Genomic DNA, 21660 nt, shown 5'->3' with positions numbered 1-21660 from the left:
GTGGTTCTCAAACTTTGTTGCACATTAGAATCTCCTGAATACCTTCTACACAAACTGTGTAGAACAATGAAATCAGAATGGGGGTAGGGAACAAACCCAGGCATTAGTAATTTTTAAAACTTCCCAGGTGATTCCAATCACAGCTGAACTTAAGAACTACTACTCTATCAGTGGTTCTCAAACTTTGGTGGGAATCAGAATCACCTGGGAAACTGGTAAAACTACAAAGGCCTAGGGTCTACTCTGCTTCAATAAGCCTGGATCTCTCCAGGTGATTCCAATACCCACCAAAGTGTTGAGGACAACTACTCTAACGTACCTTTCAACCCTGATGTTTTGATATTCACTACTCATTTATTTATTCAAATACCTGTGCTAGAGTTGGAAGTACAGGGATGCATGCAACTAAGACATAATTCCTGATCTCAGGAAGTACACAGCCTGGTCAGCTGATCTTGCGGCTCTCAAAGAACGCTCCACCCGGCTCTTCCCGGCTGACACTCTCACTAGGGTGGGATCTCCACGAGGGCTTTGCCTGAAATGAAGAAGATCCTGAACGAATATTTCGTGCATCGGGGAAGAAGGAGAGGGACAGGAAGAACACACACGGAAGCATCACACAGCAGTGTGGTGAGGCACAACTACTAACTAAGTCACTTTCCTCCAGGGTAAGGCATGGCTACCTGTGGGGGAAGGTGGGGTCAGGAAAGGCTTCTTCAAAGTGGTCAGTTCTGTACCGGGTCTTTAAGGATGACAAAAGTTTGGGGAAGGTACTTCTCACAGAGGCCTGAAATATGATGGGGAACACGAAGCAGTTTGGTTCTACAACACAGCGAGCATGAGTGGAGGGGAGAGACAGTGAGGGCAAGGCAGGAGGCAGGTGGCACAGGACGTTGTGTGATCTCTTCTCCCTCCCTCAGCCAAGAAGCCTCTACGTACAAAAGTCCCTGGGAGTTGTGTGCAAGAGTTGACTAAAGCCATAGGCCCAGGACTATAAAGGCTTCCTATAATACCTGTGAGGAGGACCCCAGGCCACAAGTTTCTAGAAGTACCTTGAGGCCAGCTTCAAAGCCATCTCTGAAATGGACGCACCGGGAGGTTCCCTCAATAGGCAGGTTTAAATCCAAACTAAAAGACATGCAGGCAAGGAAAAAGATGGCCTGGGAACAATCAAGTAACTTTTTTCCTTGCTGCTTCCTGATTACTTACGAATCTAAGATTGTGCCTTGTTTTTGCCAGGAATTACCGAAAATGGTACCAAGAGAGTAAGGCATCTAAGACCCATGATAGGAGGTAGATAAATCTCTATCCCAATTCTAAATGGTAAAAACAGGAGCATAAATGTTTCCAAGCTCACTCGCTCGATTGCTCCTCTGTCTAGACCAGACGGTGATTGTTGGGAGGAGGGAGTTCTGTGTTCCTTACACAGCCAAGTTGGCCATTTGCAGAACACTTTAGGGCCTCATGCCTCTAAGCCGATTGCCCCACTGACAGCAGCACGTTGGGGAGGGGGTGGGAGGACTGATGTAAGGGACTGATGCCAAGAGCTGGAACTGAGCTGAAAGGACTGCCTGGAAAGACCACTGAGGGTGAGGCTGACTCCGCTCCGAAGCTGGTGCACCGTGGCAAACTCCTTCTCTTTGAGCGGGCTTTGAAGAATCAAGAGCGACTCGAAAGGATCATTTCCCTTCTCTTTCTTGAAAGAATTCCTTTTGGAGGTTCCTTTTCCTAAAGTGAATAGATTTGTCAAGTGAAGAGGATTAATAAGAGTCCTGGAGAGAACAGCTTGGTTGAAGGAAACTGATTTCCAGGTCACATGCTTTTTTTTTTTTTTTTTTTTTTTTTTTAAAGATTTTATTGGGGAAGGGGAACAGGACTTTATTGGGGAACAGTGTGTACCTCCAGGCCTCTTCCCTTTTCCAAGTCAAGTTGTCCTTTCAATACCAGCCGTGAAGGGTGCTGTTCAGCCTCAAGCTGCTGTCCCCCCAGTCCCAGTTATGGAGGGCGCAGCTCAGCTCCAGGTCCAGTTGCCGTTGCTAGTTGCAGGGGGCACAGCCCACCATCCCTTGCGGGAGTCGAACCCGGCAACCTTGTGGTTGAGAGGACGCACTCCAACCAACTGAGCCATCCGGGAGCTCAGTGGCAGCTCAGCTCAAGGTGCCGTGTTCAATCTTAGTAGCAGGGAGCGCCGCCCACCATCCCTTGCGGGCCTCGAGGAACCGAACCGGCAACCTTGTGGTGAGAGACCACTGGCCCATGTGGGAATTGAACCGGCAGCCTTCGGAGTTAGGAGCATGGAGCTCTAACCACCTGAGCCACCGGGCCGGCGCCTCACATGCCTTTTTATGCTGGGTTCTAGGCAACCCAGCAGACAAAGCAGAGCTGGCCAGAAGCTTCCAGGCCTAGACCAGATTTTTTATTTTTTTAATTGCTATAACGGAAAAGGAAACTAACTTTGGATGGTCAAGGAAAGCTTATCTGAGGAGATGATCATCGTGTCAAGACCTCAAGGAGGGTAAAAGCAAGAGAAAGAGGATTCTGGGTAGAAAGAACAGCATGTCAAAATGCCCTGGCAGGAAAGAGCTTGGTCTGCTGGAGGAACCTAAAGGAAGCTGGTGTGGCTGCATAGCCAGCAGGGGAGAATAGTGCAAGGCGAAGTTCAATAGACATGGGTCATTAGGGCCTAGGATTTCCCGACTTGTCCTGTGGTTCTATTGCTGTCTTACGTAACCATTACCAAATCATAATCCCTCTGTTCTTTGGACTTCTAACCTACACAATTTTTCTCCACAGAAGGAAGATTACTCAAAATACTGCCCTTCTCTGAGAATTCATGATCGGATTATAATCAGTAATGATAATTCTTTCCACATAAAGTACTTTATATGTTTCTAAGTATTAGGCACACACCAAATCAGTTTTAGAAAAGTTTCTTTTCATAAAATGTGGTTCCTAGCATTTTAAAGCCGGGATACTTATGATCACTTTTCTTCATGCTGCCGGTAGGAAACACAGGTGAGGGGATGTACCTGAGGGTCATTAGAGCAGCACCTTTGAATGGAAATAGGATGCGAGTGACATGTCCCATTTTAAATTGTTTAGTAGCCCCATTGAAAAGGATCAGGTAAAATTAATTTTAATACTGTATTTCACTTAATGCAGGATATGAAAAATTATTTCAACATGCAATCAGTATAAAATTACAAAGCTATTTTAAGTCCTTTTTGAAATCAAGTTTGTGTTTTACACTTACACTGACATCATTTTGGACTGGCCACAGTTCAAGTGCTCAACAACCTCAGGTGGCCACTGGCTGCCATACTGGACCACAAAGCACTGGAGCCTCGTCATGGGTGAGGCAGCCGGAACAAGGCCTGAAACTGCCCTTTTTACAGATGAGAGCACTGAGGCCCAGAGTTTAACTGACAGGTCACTGACCTGGTGGTGGAACTGACCTGGGACGAGAAGCTAGGTTCCTTGTCAAGTGCTCTTTCCCCGGATCATACTACACTCCCTTTGGGAATAGCAAGTGTGGGGCGGGGGGGGCGCAAGAGAGCCACCTGAATGAACACCTATCTATGTAGAGACTGTGATGGCACCTCAGATTTTGTTCCGCCCTTATCCAACCCTGCAGAGTTGGTATCACTTCTCCCATTTTCCACATGAGGGTATAAGGCTCCAAGTGCTTTTGTTGTTGATATGGCAGGATAACGTCAGGAAACAATGCTATCAATATTCAAAAGATACGGCTTAAGGCCCAAACCTGCTGCATTGGGGCTGTCTTAAGCACCACATGGCTACCCCAGCAATTCCACCAGAAAAGTCCCACAACGGGTCACCAGTTTGGAAAATGAAACAAAAGGCGGATGAGCTCTCAGAGACCCCATCCCAGGAGGACTGTTCTTTAGCTTGCCAAGTACCAAGGCTCCTGTTCCAGTCCGTCCCTATCTTACCCTTTTACCCACTGCCACCGCTCTAAATACACTCAATGAGGAGCACAAGGACAGTACTCAGCGACCATATTCGGACGAGCTGTGAACCAAGCTCCAAGCTATAGGCCAGTCAATACCATTTAAATAGACTCTTTATGTGCTACAGACAAATCAAGTAACAGAGAAGGGGGATTAGAGAGGAGGCAACCACTCCTGAACTGGAGGACCTGGTCACAGCTCTTGACAGTGAAGTTCTCAGGGAAGAGGTGCGCTAAGGGGCTGAGGCCAGCATGTATTTGTCTATTGTGACCATGCAAGCAGCTGTCTGATGGCACAACACAAGTGCGACCCACAGATGTGTTTCTTGGCCAGGAAAACGATCTTAGGTGACAGATACCAATGCCTCCACAAGTGAGCAAAAGAAAGCTCAGAGTCATAGTAACTCCGGAGCTCATGCTTATGAGAACCGTGCTGTACACTTCCACACTACGCGTAAAACTCCAAGCTGGTAGAGGAAGTAACTCTCCATTTAAAAAAGCAAGCCAGGACAAAAATACCCCCAAATCTAGTCTGTCAGCACAGAGAACTATTTGCAGTTGGAAGCGGGCCTCAGTATTTTTTTAAGTAGTAGACTCCCTCCCTTTCGGCTACCTTGGGGTACAATTTCCAGTCCTTTCTCCAAAAGAAACATTTGGCTTTCTATAGAGAACCTCTGAGACCTCATGTGACTGAAAATGGAAGAAGGGGAAAGAGGCCCTCATCACACCCCCCCAAAAACCCCCATGGGGAAGCTGAGGTTGGGCCCCTGTAGATCGATTTACTTTAGGAGGCACTTGGTTCTGAAGCATTTGTTTCAGAAATTACCTCCATGCCCCATCAATAGCAGCTTTCAACGGCTCTTCCCGGGTGGTCTTGTCTCTTTTAAATTTCATTTCCTGTTGGAAAGGTAACGGTTTAATGCCACTGACTGGACTCAGGTAACAGAAAACCAGGACGTTAGTGAGGCTGGGGAGCCAGAGTGGGATTGATGGGTGGAACAGAGTAGCCGTGTGAAGAGAAAGGCATGAACGAATACCACGTGATGGATTTTATTTTTACTGCCTCTTTATGTGAGGGCAATTGCCCCATAGGAGGAGGGGCTATACATGCAAGGGGCACAGTCTATTCAGTTGCCATGTTGGATGTGGATTCCTGGACTTGGCCTGGAGGCCTTAGTAAGAATCCTGGCATGGCTACTCACCAGCTGTGCTCCACAGCCAAGTTCTTTAACCTTCGTGAGCCTCAGCTGCCTCTCTGTTCTACCACACGAGGTGGGGTGAATTCAAATGATGCAGGCAACCTGCTTAGCAAGGGCATTGCACCTCGTAGGTATTCACATACAGTAGCTATGAACTGGCATAGATAGCATTTGAGCCCATATGATTTAACATCATGTTTTCTACTACACACCAGGCATTGTGTAATAGGAGCACGTCAATAGATAAGAGAACCCCTTTAAAAAGGCAGCCACAAAATAGATCATTTCAATACAGCATGGTAAGACTTCTGATCAAGATAGGCATGGGGTGATATGTCACCCCACATATAAAATATTTTGGGGCACTGTTGATTGCCTGGTCAATGGAGTTGGTGAAAAAATTCACTAATTGTCTGTTTCTCCCTCTAGAAGGCAAGGTCCAACAAAGCAGAAATACTGCCTATCTTATTTAGCAGTATGCCCATGAGGAGAACTGTGGGGAAAAGGATGTGAGGGAATGTTTAAAGTAATGTTTAAGTAAAGAAGGAATTAGCCAAGTGTAGAATGGGGTTCAAGATAATCCAGTCAGAAGAAACTGCATGAACAAAGGCATATCCCTAAAGATATATTTGGGGAAATAGAGGCAGGTTGTTGAAAAAAATGGAGTGCAAAGTTGTATGGGGTGTAAAGGTGAGGTGAGAGGAGGCAGCAAGGGTAAGGCCATGAAAAACCTTGTTTACCAAGCTGAGAAGTAAGACACTTGTATGGGTAAACACTCATGTGCGGAAGGCCAGAGTGGGCAGCTGCTGACATGGGCTGATATAACAGGGTCTGAAACTTCTGCTCCAAACCTAAAATATGCTTTCCTTATAAGCTTACCAAAGTACCTATGATTTCTTTTCACTATCAAGCCCCAAGTCATAACCATATTAACCCAAAACAGCTGTTACTCCTTATTCTCCAATTAGTTTATCAGATTTGCTAGCCAGATCAATTTTCACAACCATATGAAGTAGTTACTTTTATCATCTCATCTTACAAATGAAAAAGACCAAAGCACAGATAGGTTGAGTGGTTTGGCTAAAGTCACACCGTACGTAGATAGTAGAGTCAGGATTCAAACTTAGCCACATTGGCTCTAGAATCCATTGTCTTAACCACCTTATTATTTCAAATCTGTCTTCCAGTTCACCATTTCTCTCTTCAGCTTTGTGCTGCTACTTGATGAATTTTTAATTTCTGTAACTCTTACTTGTCAATTCTAGAATTTCTATTTAGTTCTTTTAAAATGTCTACAGTTTTGTTGATCATATTGTCCTGTACGTGCCCTATGGTTTCTGTTCCCTCTTTCACCATGAAACATTTTAAACATATCCGCTCTCTGAAACTGGTCTATTGTCTTTAGTTTCTAAGATATGAACGTCTCCATGTATTTTGTCTGCTGATTCTCACTAAGGGTGGCTTTTTTCCCTCTCTTGCATACACTGTAATATTAAAAATAAACTTAACATCAGCAGGAGTTTGGTGGTGTTGTTTGGTGGTTTTGAATTTAGACTTTTTGTTTTTGGTGGGAGACCCAAGTGCACTGGGGTGTTGAGATATTTTTATGACCTAGTTTGTAGGTTGTCCGTTGACAATGTCTCATAGTTTAATTCCAGACCAACTTTTTACATTATCTTCTTGGTTTGTGGCTTGTACCCTATACAAGAAGAACCCCAACTCCATGCCACCCACAGTGCAGGTTGAGGTTTTGATTTCTCATGCTTGGTCCCAATGGTCCAAGGTGGCTGATAGACTTCTATACCAGATCCTCAGCAGAATATTCTTTATTTCATGCTTGGGCCAGTTCTTCCTTACTGACAGCTATCAGAGAAATTGTTTGCTATGGCCCCAGCTTTCATCCTCATGGGGTACTGAAACTCCAGCCCCTAAAAACCACATATACTTCCCATATTTTCATATTTTCAGGACCTTTTAGGGGTTCCAGGTGGGAATTGCCGCCCTTTCTCAGGAATTTTTTTCATTTTCCCGTTCCTGAATCCCGAGATATAAACTGTTATCTGTTCTCCACGATGAATCGTTTCCACAAAGTGACGGCCGATACTACCAACCTGGGTTCAAGGAGCCGATTTTCCGACCAACTTTTCTCGGGATTCAGGAATGGGAAAGAGAAAATTCCTGAGAACGGGCGGGAATTCCCACCTGGAAACCCTAAGACCTTTTGGTTTAATCCCGTCTCACTAATCATTGCTCCGTTATTGAGCTTACTCTTCATTTCTGGCACCTGGGGATTTCTCCTTTTTGCATACCAGCCTGGCAATGGATGTTTTTTCCATTGTCTATTTCTCTCTGTGATTGGGGGGAATGTCCCTTGACAACACAATCTATCAAATCGACTGGAAGGCTATGATTACGCCTTTAGATACCAGTCTTTCCCTTTTGGTTCTGCGTTCATGGAGGATAGACACATTTGTCTGATTCATGTTTCTATCCTAATTCTTCAGACACAGCCCAGACCACAGTAGGAAGCAATAAAGATTTGATCAATGAGTGAATAAATGAATGAATAAATGAATTAATCAACTTTCTCTTTTATTCTAAAAGGGAATTAAAGACTATATACTAATTATCTTCTAGAGAAAGGAGATACCAAGAATCCCTGGAAAACCATCCTGCTCTGGAAGGCCATGCTGAACAAACACAAGAGTTTGAGGCCGGCCTCAGTCCACCCAGCCTTTTGGCCAGTAGGTTCATGACTACTGACACCACTTCTTTCTTTAAGGGCAACCACCACTAGTTACAGTGCTGGTCTCGTAGAAATTTGAAGTCTGGCGGGCTAGGTTCTTGACTGATGCCTCCGCTACCTTTTGTATCACACACTGATGTCCTTCTACGGCCATAACTGGAACCTGATCAATAACATCTAGTACGCAATAATGTCATTTTTTCTGTTGGTGCCATAAGGAGCTGGCCAACTAAGTTCACATTCTTGAGAACCTACTGCCTCCTAGGCATTGTGCTTGGTGCTGGAGATGTAGAAGAATCACATGCAGTCCCTGTTTTAATCCATAATTAGAAAAAGAATGTCCAGATCAAATTTGACAATAAATGATCCTAAGTGTCTTTGACTTACGGTGAAAAGACATGCCCCCTCATCTTATCACCCTAAAATACCTAAAAAGTATAACCAGCAAAATAGCATTGCCTATTACTGTTTTATAAAGTTCTCTCGCCTCAGCGAGGAAATACCATTCCCAGTGAATAGATGAACAGATAAAAGAGAGTTGATCATAAAATGCAATTTTTGACAATGACTTTGGGGCTCCTTTTATCACTACAATCCCAGAACCTAGACTCATGCCTGTACTAAAATAGAAACTCAGTGAGTTTGTTGAATGTGAGTATTTGCACACATACACCTGGACGTGGCCCATCCATCTATATGGTCCTAGATACGGTATGACTCATCATTCCACATATGTTTATTGAGGATTTCTTACGAACAGGAGTCTCTGCTAGATTTTGTGATGGAGACAGGCAGAAAGAAAAAGAACAAGATAGACATCCTACCTATAAGGAATTTCCAGGTTTAAGGGCGAGATAGACAAGTATGTAAATCACCATGATATAACATAGAAAAGGGCTATAGGACTTCCAAAGAAGGACAGGCCACTTCCGCTGAGGGATCAGATAAGACTGTGGCTAATACAGACTTTCTGTTTGGACTTGAAGGAAAAGTAATTTGCTGCCCTGTATAAGGGAGAGAATGGGTATTGGCAAGCAAGGAAGGACAATGCACGTGGAAAGAAAAGCTTAGACAAAAGCAGAGAGGCAGAAAAGCACAGGATATATAAAAAGAAATACAAATTTGGCTGGAAATGCATAAAGGGGCATAAAGGGACTAAAGTGAAACAAGGCTGGAAAGGTAGGATGAGCCAATTGCAGGGGATTTGACTGTGTCCTGATTTACCATTCCAAGACATCGGATCTCTAGAGTAGCCAGTGCTTAGCATATGGCAGGGCTTAATTAATACTATACAGCAACCTCAGAGCCGGAACCTGCTCCCCACGTGCACAGAGGAAGCCACCATCTGTATGCACAGGTAATTACAAACATTCCAGAGACTCTGCCCTGAACCCTGCAAGCACATCAAATATTCTGTAAAAGGTCACCCAGCAAACAGCTCTGATCAATCTGGGCTCAGGCGGAATCAAATCCCCTAAATAAGATCCACTAGAGGCAGTGTCAGGAAGGTCAGGAGAAACCCTATTTCACATCTTGAAGCATTTTCACCATGTGGAACATTTTAGAGGAAGAAGGGAAAGGAAGGGAAAGGAGAAAGAGAGAGACAGAGAGAGAGAGAGACAGAGAGAGACAGAGACAGACTCCAGAAATAATAGAATTCCAAGTCATTAAATGTTAAATGATCACAAAGTGAGCTGGGAATTTATTTTGGCCCCCACCTCCTGCTAGTGATCTAAAAAGCAGTGGATTTCAAAGCAGGCCATGCCAGGATTCAAAATGGAGTTTCACACCTCCCCTCCTCCATCTCCCCAGCGTGTCCCCACTGTGTACCTTTGTCGAGCTCGCTTGAAATGTTCCATGATGAGGTAGGCACTAACTCAGCAGTGACTGACAACTCTGTTTCTGAAAAGAAAAAAGAAGGGAGGGGAGAAAGACAAGGGCAATATTAACCACGGTAACTTGTGGGCTGTTAGAAGCATCACAGGAGGTTTCCCAAGACCCTGCCTCGGAGAGAGACCGCTGCCGTTCCTCAGCTTATTACACGGGAATGGCTGCTCGGCCTGCCAGGCAGAGGCGCCTGCGCTGTGGAGGCTGCCCAGATGAACAATGTGTGGGCCAGACCTGAATATTTTAACACACCGGCTTGAAAATTAAAATACAAATATTTCGTTAATGCAAAACCAAATATGCAAGAAATGACCAAACATTATCAAACATAAACTTTTCCATTTGCTGTTGGAAGAAGACTAGTCTTGGATGGATCTATTCAATAGCCTTCCCATGAAAACCAAGAATGATGTTGCTCCTGCTGCTGATTTCACCGTGTTTGTGAATGGATAGCATTTCTATTAACAGAGAAATTCATTTTTCTATATTGAATGTCCATATTGAATTTCTATATTGAAACTTTCAGTCGAGGCAAAGGAAAGCTTTGACGAGGGAGAGTCATGTTTGGTAACTAAACTTACAATGTTTAAAACTACCATAAATTAACGAAAACATGCAAATCAACAATCTAAAGGGCATCATATACTATGAAGATGTTAAAACTCCTCACTAATATACTATAATATACAAATAATGTTTTTGAAAATGTAAGCCATGATCCCACCCGACTAGCACATTTTAATAGGATTGCACTAATCTCCCCTTAGGGGACGTCTACACACACACACACACACACACACACACACACACAGACTGTATTACAAAACTTCAGTGCTATGCAGGATCTCAGAGAGCCCAGAGCCTAGGTCATTAGATATATGGCACCCACACTGTCACTACCCTTCCTTCAATCTGGTGCCGACATCATTGATCAATCATGGCCATTTGGTCTATTAAACCTGGGATCTGCTTCAGAGTCCTTCAACACAGTACTCTAAGTAGCCACGGAAAGTGGATCTGAGTTGGAATATACGGTGAGCTTTCGTCAGTGGAAGAATTGGGATTCAAATCCAGATCTGTCGGACTCCACACCCGCATATCTCCCAGCAGCCCATGCTACCCAGTGCTCAATGTCTGTGCAACCCGAGTGGTTTCACCTTCCCTCTCTCTCACTTCACCTTTTCACCTAGATAAGCATACTTTCTACATTTCCTTCTTTACTGCTGGGGCCTGCCGCATGGCCATAGAAGCCACACGCCATCATCAGTGAGCTTTGCCAAAGGACAGGATGTTTACCCACGGAGACCTTGCCGAGGCCCACTTGTTGTTTGTCTCCTGGGTCTTCGATCAACCTGCCACACACAGCAGAGACAAAAGGGTTGTTTGGTTTGTGCATACCTCTGTGGCTTGCCTCTTTCCCTGTCCAGGTGGAAAAGAAAGCAAGCTGGAAAGAAAGTAGACAAACCACACATACTCTCCCCACCTCTAATGGCCCCAGTCAACTGTAACATCCTGAGCCCCAAAAAAGCACAGATTCTTTTAAGGGGACCCAAAGTCAGATGGGGCAGGATGGCAGGGATCTTGAAGCACACTGAATTCCAAAATATGAAACCAAAAAGAAAAGTTTACCCAAGAAAGAAAAATGCTTAACACAAAACCACGGTGGAAGGCAGTGCTCCTGTTATCAACCACTTGTCCTAGAATGGATATTTCATGCAGGTGATTTCACCGGGAAGAGCTAATTGTCTACATTTTGGGACCCTCCGCATATGACTCTAACCGCAACTCCACACTGATCCCCATCCTGCTGCCACCCACTTTGGCTCTTTGAATAATAGTCCCTTGTTTGCACTATTAGGGGCTACTGTGGTTTGCCTTCTAAAAAGGCTCATCAAGCACTCCAACACCTAGACTTCAGGGAGCTTGGGAATAGAAGCATGGCAGCTCCGGCAGCATTTCAGGCACAGAAGCAAAAGGTGGGGAAGTGGTAGGATTAAGACAGATCTGGACAGCATTTACATTCAATGTTTTCATAGCTTCATCTTACTGCTGCTCACAGTTAAAATGCCTGCAATATAGGTTTCATTTTATGGTACTAATTTTATAGAAAGTTAGTTGTATGTCACTTGGTTTTTCTAACCTGAGTTTGAATTGCTGATTGAATATAATTTGGGACTGACGACAAATGCTTCTTGGCACTGGTAACAGGGAAACTGTCCCTCACGTGTCCCTGGACAATGATTACCACTTGGTTCTTGGGTTGCAGCAAAGACGATTCCAATTTACAAGCTCATTAGGGATTGTGATGAGTCTAAGGAATTTTGTGCTCGGCCTCAAGATCTATTCCTTCAGATAGCCACATGTTCAGCTTCTCAGACAAAATGATAATAAAACAGACAAATATTTTAAAATATGAGTAATCGCTCCCCGAAAAATCTCACCTTCTGAGGCCACTTTTTAAAAAATTAAAATTACTAATATTAAACTTTTCACTTACTTTATGTGGGAAAGTTCAATATTAGTAACCCCCCTCCCCTAAAAATTATGGTGTTGAATAAGTTTTTCTTCCCAGGAAGGCAGGCTGAGCACATCTCAACATGACGTCCATTGATTCCAGGGTCAGAAGCAGCGTTAAAGAGAGACATAATCGCCAGTGTTGACCCTGCACGATCCCCACTGATGGATTCAGCTCCTCTTCCATTCTCCTCACCACGGCAAAAGGATCAGGAGATATTTCATACCAGGCTGGCAGCCTCTCTTTGTGTACAATTATTGTGGCAAGAGCAAATCAGTAATGTGCCAACTAGGAGACAGTAGTATATTTAATGGAAATACCCACCTAGATTAAAATACTAAGCTCTGTCACTTACTAATTTTGTGACCATGAGCATGTTACATCCTGGAAAATGGGGACAGGAAAGCCATGTCACAGGACAGCAGAAAGGATTAAATTAGGTAATAGACCAAAAGAGCCGTGCATGGCACCCTGCACAGAGGGGACACTCAAGACCGTTTGTGCCTTCCCCGCTGTCCAGTGTGAAGGCAGACAGCAGCCACCCTCTCATGGACATAGTACTCCAGTTAGCTGTTCTGTTGCTGTCTAGGTTTGAAATAATGCATACGCCAGGCTTTTAGAAAGACTCTATTTCACATGCCTTCCTAATCCAAGCCAATCTTTTCATTTGGTGAGGTTTTCCTGAATTGGTCACCAGTTCTCAAAGAACATAAGTGTTTTGATGTGATTTTATCCAATTTAGGCAAATCAGGCAAGTCTTAGAAAACTCCAGCTCTTATCTTTCCTGACCTCTGTAGGAGGGCAAACCATTCTTCTCCTGATTTGATCAATAGGAGCTATTATCTTTGCAGTTTCACTGACGATTGACTTTTTGGCACTGACTCTGCAAACCATAAGGTTTTGGTATTTCAGCCTGAACAGTGGGAGTGTTATTTGGAAGGAAGGGGGGGGGGCGGAAAGCTTTGAATCCTCCTCATTGATAAAAACCTGTGCTCTCCAAAAATATTACTGGTTCATCTCAGCAGTTGGCAGGTAGAGACCCAGCGTTCATAGGATGCAGCAACTCTTCCGAGAAGCACCCAGCCAGGACACATTCTGTACCCGAATCCAGTGATACGCGAGGTTACACAGGCACGGACCCGCATACTCATGCCATCTGTGTCCAACCCACTGGTCACAAAGTGTGAGGGGAAAAGTGGTTACCCCAGTGCCTTTCTTGTAAATGTGCCAAAGCCATTAATTTGTTGAAGAAAAATTAAAAATAACCCAACATTTGTGGTGTTAGGCATCTTCTTATATAGAAGAAATTGCCTAAACAACAACAACAACAACAACAACAACAACAACAAAGGGGTCCAGGTTTTCTCAATGTCTGAGAGGCTCTGCTTGTGCTTAGAGAGCTTCCCAACAATTTTATAAGGTATGCACCATTATACTCTCCGTTTTAAGACTGAAGAACCTGAGGCAAAGATATATGTACTAAGGCACTTGCCTACTTAGCTCGTTGGGATGGGGATGGGGATTGTGATCAAACCCAGGTAGTCTGAAGGCAGAGCCAGTGTCTCAAATTGTGCCCAAATGGGGCGTGGGGTGGGGACTGAAAGGCGTGCTCTCTTGCTTTGTGGCTTAAGCCCCCTTCAGCCCACAGGACCCCTGTGCGCTCTAAGCTCTGCAGAAAGTAGTTTGAGAAACAGTTGCAGAGGCCACACTCTTCTCTCCACAGAGCTTGGTTCCCTAATTCTAAAACCTAAAAAGGGGGTGGGCAACACAAAGGGAGGAGAGGGAATACTTCTTGAGTCACACTTAAATGCCTTTTTTTCCCCTTTGGAAATACTATTCTTCTTCTTCTTCTTTTTTAATCCATTAAATTAATACTTCAGATCCAATGTAGTTCTTGCAGTTAAAGGAATTATGCTACACAAAGCATCATGATGACACATATCTCCTTTAAAGTGAATACAAATAGTCTTGAAAACTATCTTACTTAAAAACTATCATACGTGGGCTCTCTTCCATGGAACTCTAGAGATTCACTCACACATCCATTCAACACACATGGGCATGAGCACTTTCTGTGAATAAAAACTGGGATTAAAAAGCTTGACTTGGTCTCTAACAACTTTCAAGAACTTACAGTCTAGCAGGAGAGGAGTACAGGTATACAATTATAAACAGTGTGACAGAGCAGCAATAGAAGCAGACAGAAACGGCCTCCCCAACCCACGAGTCAGTCCTCCCACCTCACCCCAACCAGGCGACAAACACCCAGAGTACCGAATATCACAAGAAAAAACATAATGCACAGCTGAGTTAAAAGAAAAGGACATTCTCAGGTGCCAACAAGGAAGAGAATAGTAAGTGGAAACTAACACAGAAGGTGCATTTAAATATAGGACTTCCGGGCTGGGTACGGCAATTTCAATGCTCATTTTGAAAATCAAAGATGTGGCCAGAGGGATATCTGAGTTCTTGCCTGAAGACTTTACTAGAACCTGGGAAAGTCTGTGGGAAGGGGCTGGACACACTTCCCCCAATGGCCCAGACAAGCTGCTGGGACACTTGGAGTCCCTCCATAACTTGGGTAGGGGAAGGGAAACTTCTAGTGTAGGGGAAACTCTGTGTAAAGACCAGAGAGTTCCAATGTACCCTTCACGGAGTTTCTCTCCACGGTTACAACTTACATAATAATGATACAACATAAAAACCAGGAATTTCACATTGTTACAGTGTGTGTACAGTTCCATGTCATTTCATCACATGTACATATGTGATGAAAACATCTCTGCAATCAAGACAAAGAACTATGTCATCACCAAAGATCTCCCTCCTGCCACACCCATCTCTCTCCTCCCTACTGTACCTAACACCTGACAACCACTACTCTGTTCTCCATCTCTGTGATTTTTGTTATTTCAAGAATGTTATATAAACAAATCAGACAATGCCCTTGAGATCCGCCCAAGTTGTTGTGTGTATCAATGGTCTGTTCTTTTTTAGTGCTGCATTGTATTCCATAATACGGAAGTATCATACTTTGTTCAACCATTCACCTCAGACATTTGGTTGTTCCTATTTTCTGTGTATTAAAAATAGAACTGTTAGGAACTCACAGCCTTTGTGCTAAATTCTTTATTTCAGTAAGAAGGAAGTTGAATCTAGAAGTTACATGCAAGAATAATAAACAAATAAATTGTAAAACATGTTGGAAATGTTAAATAAGCCTTGACTCCAAACCAAATATGTGATAAGTGGTACAAGAGAGGTAAAGAGAGGGTTCCAAGACAGCACTGAGAAAGAGTACATCTTCCAGATTGAGGAATGGGAAACCCAAGGATCAGGGCATAGAAAAAATTGTTCCAGTCTTAGAAGAGGCCTGTGTATCAGAAATACGATGGCACATAAGGGAAAGTGCAAATAACCCAATAATGGTCATACTCAATTATATAGTAGTAACTTTTTCCAAGAGGTAAACAAAGAGGAATTTCAAAATCCAGGGATTTCTAGGGTTTTTTTTTTTTTTTTCCTTAAAGATAAAAAGGAAACATCTCTTCTAGTTATTCGGGAGACAGGATCTCCTTAGGGCCAGTGCAAAGTCCTAAGAGAAATTTCAAAGTTGCTCAAACCTTGGTATTCTCCAAGAAGTCCAAATGAATGGACCCAAAGTTAGCACTCCCTCATACACCCACTGTGCCACTCAATGGAGGCTTAGGGCAACAAAAGAATTAGTTTATTTCTGGCTTCAGAACAAGTTGTCAAAGACAGAATAAAGCTAAAAAGGAAGCATGTTGAAAAAATGCTTAGCTCAGAAACTGGTCTTATCTCCCGACAGAGGTTTTATTTCATTTCCTTTCAGGTGCTGCAGACACCTTAGATTTCCAATGACATCAACAAACTTCACTCTTTTCTTCTGATTTCCACTTGGCTGCTCTTCCTTATGTGCTTTTCCCCTCAAAAGTGCCTCCTGGCAATTTTTCCTTCTTACTCATCCTGCTGTGTCATCTGTCTTTGTCTTCTGATGTTTGCCATTTAAATTTCCCCTTTGTGTGGCCCACGCACACTTTCATTTCACAATCTACAATCCATTTTGTAGTAAAAGTCTATTACCCTGTAATTGTCTCTTGCCAATTCAAAGTCACCAGTCACTCAAAAGAAACAAGAGAACCAAGAAAGATGCTTTCCTAGCTGCAATTCCATGACAGCCTGGGAGTTTATTCTTGCAAAACAAATGAAGTCTTGGTTAAAGGCTATATACAATGGGAATGAAGTTAAGTTGTGCTGGGTGTTGCCTAAAGCCATAGGAACTTTGGTAAACTAGATGGCCAGAAAGGATTCCTTTTAAAACTCCTTACTTTCACCTGGAGTTTAATGTGATTATTTGTTTGTTTGTTCATCCATCCAACAAATATTTATTGAGCATCTACTTTCCTCCAAACTAGATAAGTGCTAACTAGGTACTAGGATGTAATGGTGAACAAAATCAAGGTTGTTCCTTCCTTCATGGAGCTTCCTCTGTGGTAGGGACACAGATAAGGAAACACAGAATTAAAATATAGTATAAAAAATGCTGTGTACGGTGTGGAGTTGGGGGTGAGGATAAAGACACTTAGCGCAGTCTTGGAGGATCAAGCCCTGACCAAATATTTTGGTAATGAACCTTACATGGTTTCTGGAGAGCCAGATATTTAGATGAACACAAGAAGCCTGAATATTCTAATTTCCTTCCTTGAATAAAACAGGCAAGAAGTGAACAAAAAGCTGAGGACTCTACAGGGGGATCTCTTCACCTGCCATAATCACATAACTGACACTGCCTGCAGAATTTGGCTACTAAACAGAGTGTTCTATTAGAAACAGAGAATGGCTCTCCTAGGTTTAGTGAGTTAGCTGTAGCCCTACACACTTCCTAAATCAATTAATCAACCAAGACTGGGTCTTTTGTGCTTTTATCTTCTTAGCAACGTAAATATCTGCCAGGACTAGAGGTTTAGTCTAACCTGTCTAAGAGGTTCTAAGTTTCCATTTTCTTTTACCTTTCGAATTTACACTTGGCCCCAGAAAGAGAAAATATTTGTCTGTTCAACATGGTACTCTGCACAGGTTAAATGACTTCTGCCCCAGTCAGATCTATGAGGAAACAGAATTATTTGATGCACAAATTTCATCTTTTTGAAATAGTATAATGTTGACATCAATAAAATCTTGCTCGTTTGAACCTCAAATAGAATACTTCTATTTCAAACTATGTTTAAGTGACAGCAAAACAACATGCAATTCAACAGGAAAAAAAATAAATCTGCTAACTCAGTGATACTCGGTTTTCTATTGAAAAGACAAAAAAGGAAAAAAAACACTTGGAATTACTCTAATTTTCTACTTTACAGTTTGCACTTAATTCTATGGTCCACATATCCTTTGGCCACCAGTGCGTAAGTGTTCTTCCTTTCATTCTGATTAGACAGTGAACTTCCTGAGGGCAAGGATCATGTCTCACACTTCCTTTGTGTCCTTCCCTGGTTTCCACATTATCCTGGAATAAACTAGATGGGAGGCAGCATAGCAGAGGCATACAAGGTGACGTGTGGACTTCGGAGTTACTCATATTGAAATCCCAGCGTTGTCACACACTAGCTTAAGACCTGGGCAAATTACTTCACACCTCGAAACCTCAGTTCCTCATTCATAAAATGGGCATAATAGTAAAGCTCTTGCAGCACTATGAGGAGGATTAACTAGGGAAATACTTGGAGATGTGAGATCAGTGCCCAGCCAGTGGTAACCTTCAGCAAAGTAACAGCTGTCACCATCCGGTAAAGATTTTTCTATTTACCGTAGATACTCGAAGGGTATTCAATACAGTGTCACCTAGCTAAACAAATACAGATTCTTCAACCCCTATCCCTAAACGATTAAATCTCCCTAGATGAGTAACCAGCCTAACACTGGCCCGCTATAAACCACCAGTTCAGGGAAACTCAAATAATGACATGCCTGCAAAAAAAGGTTTAAATGAACTGAGACGTTTAATGTCATTTAAGAATTAAGGGGAAAGAGAGTTGGCAGACTAAAACTAAACTCTTGTTTTCATCATCAAATTCCAAAGTGGTCAGCAACCTCAATATTGAGACTGCCCAAAGAATCCTAACCAAGAAAAAAAAAATGGTACCTCTTGAATGTCTTTCAAAGCCAAATATTTATGTTTAACTTAAAGGTTCCCTTAATTGGTTGACCAACGAGGTAGCCAATTAGACTTTTAGGAGGAAAATTATCAACCTGTAAAGAGCAGGGCAGTATTGTCTCAACCAGCATCTAGTACGGGACGTAGGAACTCAATGGCTGGGAATTTTATGTTTATGGAGCTCTCCACCAAATGGGCAAATTGGGCACACTCTAAAAATGTGCAGTCATCCTACTCTAGGCATAGAAGGAGAGAGAAACAAAACCCTTTTCAGCTTTGATTCTCAGCCACGTACAGCACTGACAAAGAGAAGCCCACTTTGGATGCAGTTGAAAAAGCAATTAAGATTCCAAGCACCTTACAGTAATACAAGTACCTTGTATTTAGGTAGCACTTTTCCTTTCAAGAAAGTCTGTACACAGAACAGACATTAGCTCATGACTCCACATGTGAAGGATCAAGGCCCGAGATAATCATAGCCTGGTTGGAATTGAGGAAACCCAGACTCGGCCTGAGACTTGCCTAAGGTCCCCTGGCATGTCATCAGCTGCCAGGAGAACGTAACCACGATCTTTCTCACCCAAACCTGGCTCCACGCGGGCTCTCTATTACACTGATGATGAAGCCTCTTCCCCAATTTTAAGGTTTCTTTTTTTTTTTCCTTATAATCCCCTCTAGCACACTGTTAATCCAATCAGTTAAAAGTTCCAAAGAGTGAGGAGTAAAATTTTTTACAGAGAACTGTTTGCAGAAAAAAAAATCTATTGAAAGTATAATTTGTACCTTCTGGCTGTCCCTAGAAACCAAATGTTTAAGTTAATGGGATTGTGAGACTCCTGGATTAGTGGAAATTATTTTAATCAGAGAGGTACGTTTAGGAGGATTACTGTTATCCTGCAAGATGGTAAGATGGTTTTGCTCCAGCCATATTAGCCTGGGCGTGTAGGATCAAGATGGCTGGCAATTTTCAAATACTTAATTTACCTCAAATTGCTCCAGTTTAAAATGCGTTGCCCGTCTGGACTGGGTTTCCTGTACCATGTCATTATTGATAGCCTGGGGAGATCAATAATTAAAATTTAATAGAGGGAAACATTAAGCAGAGCATAAGTTGGGACCAGAATCCCTTCCCAGAGCCTCTTAGTTTAATCTCTCCCTCTTCTGAGATCCCAAAGTGTTTTATCTATTTCTCTCTCAAGACACTATACTTTGTAAGATGACCTAGAATTGCTGCAGTGTACTTCTTTACTAAGATTATACCATGTTTCCCCGAAAATAAGACCGAGGTGGACAATCAGCTCTATCTAATGCGTTTTTTGGAGCAAAAATTAATATAAGACCCAGTCTTATTTTACTATAAAACCAGGTCTAATATAATATAACATAACGTAACACCGGGTCTTATATTAATTTTTGCTCCAAAAGACGCAATTAGAGCTGATTGTCCGGCTAGGTCTTATTTTCGGGGAAACATGGTATGATTCTTGAGGCTAACGATGAGGTCTTATATTTTCATTACTCACAGCATCAACTGTTGCAATGTACACACAGTAGGCACTCAATAAGTGTTTTCTGAATGCATAGGTGATATAATAGTAACTGTAGTCTCCATGTATTATCACGCTTATTCGTGTAAGATTGCAAAATGGCTATAATTCATTCCTCCCTGAACCCACAACCTTTTGTAGTTCTTCCCAGAAGAGATGGAGTCTACCTCCTCAACTTGAATCTGGGCTGGCCTTTGTTACTTGCTTTGGCTAACAGAGTTTGCCAAGACTGGCTTGACCTATACCAGACTGAGGAACCACCCTGCCAACACACTGACTCATGAGATAAATAAATGCTTGTTGTTTTTGGTCACGAAGTTTTGTGGTCGTTCATTATATAGCATTATTAGTGGGTAATAGATACCCATTTAACAGATGAGAACACTAAGGCTCAATGAGGTCCAGAACAAGCCTAACACCACATAGTGGAAAAGCCAGGATTTGAATCTAGTCTTTCTGATTCCAGAGCCCACAGTCTTTCCCCTAAGTATATTACCCAAATTTCAAACATTCTTATGTATTCAGACATAAGTTTGAGAAATTAAAGGAAGAAACAAATGGGGGAGGAGCTTCCTCTCACTGCTGTGAAGCACAATGAAGAACTGCCTCCTAGAGTGAGCCACCCTAAGGTTGGGTGTTGGTAGCTCATTGATCATATTTAAGAGATTCAAGCAATTATCTGGAAGAAATGATATTCCCGCATCCATAAACACAAAGCTCAACTAAGAGCAATTGCTATTCAAAGTTGGTGATTTGGTCATTCCCTTGTGCAATATACTTTTTATTCATTGTCTCATCAGAGAGACAAATAATCTTGCATGTAGTTAATTTTGTGACTATCCTCTTCCTCTTCCACCACCAATCTGTAAGACTAGTTTGGTTTTCAAACCTGATGGAAACCATTTTGAGTTGGTTGTCAGGTGTTGATATCTGCATCTGAAATGAAGGTCTACCTGCAGCCTTTAAACAGCTTTGGTATTTGTGGCTGTAGGCATGGGAACTTTTCACAGCAATGCAAGACCATGCTTTGGATTCGGTAGCGAGCCCCTCTGATGCGAAAAGGGAGGGCTCTTCCTCCTCACAGAACTGTCAAACAGCAGCATTTCAGGAGGTCTTCCTAGTCAACTGCAGTGAACAGGAACGACCAATGCTACCGTGCACATGATGGATGGGGCAGCCTGTTCACTCATGTATGTCACCTACCAAGACGGGCTACTTGATCTCCGGCTGATAAGAGAATGTTCTTAATAGCTGCTTTGCTTAGAAAAGGTGTATATCTTTCCCACATGGAATGCGGTCATCCATTTTCAGTCAGAGGTGACCAAGGTATTTGGGGAAATTTGTTGCAACTGGTGGAACCGCTTGGGAGAGAGCAGCAACCAAACTGGTTCTGTTTTGCTGCTTTTCCCTTGAACTGACAGTCGAGGTCCCATATTATGATTCATCCACTAGAAGTCTGCAGGCCTTCCCCATAATCCTCTGCTGCCCTCATTTTTCCTGACCTGCTGCCTCAAGGTCCCCAACCAGCAAGTGTATCCTCAGCACATGGGAGAAATTTATTTAGCAATCTTGGAGTGGAAAAACCTTTTCAAAGTTTGACACAAAATCTAAAAGCCATAAA

The 21660-nt window shown here is 42.8% G+C and overlaps 1 protein-coding gene across 1 annotated transcript in view; it reads right to left on the bottom strand.

The window, feature by feature from the left end:
- Window positions 1–21660, bottom strand: part of ROR1 (receptor tyrosine kinase like orphan receptor 1) — a 371075-nt gene that overhangs the window by 149388 nt on the left and 200027 nt on the right. Inside the window, exon 2 of the mRNA XM_033115986.1 lies at window positions 9746–9817. Within this exon, the coding sequence (XP_032971877.1) occupies window positions 9746–9817 (72 nt within the window). The remainder of the gene's footprint in view (window positions 1–9745; window positions 9818–21660) is intronic.

The sequence above is a fragment of the Rhinolophus ferrumequinum genome, chromosome 9 (assembly GCF_004115265.2).
Source record: "Rhinolophus ferrumequinum isolate MPI-CBG mRhiFer1 chromosome 9, mRhiFer1_v1.p, whole genome shotgun sequence".
Taxonomy (NCBI): domain Eukaryota; kingdom Metazoa; phylum Chordata; class Mammalia; order Chiroptera; family Rhinolophidae; genus Rhinolophus; species Rhinolophus ferrumequinum.
Note: the sequence above shows the minus strand (reverse complement) of the source record. Positions and strands in the feature narration are given on the sequence as shown.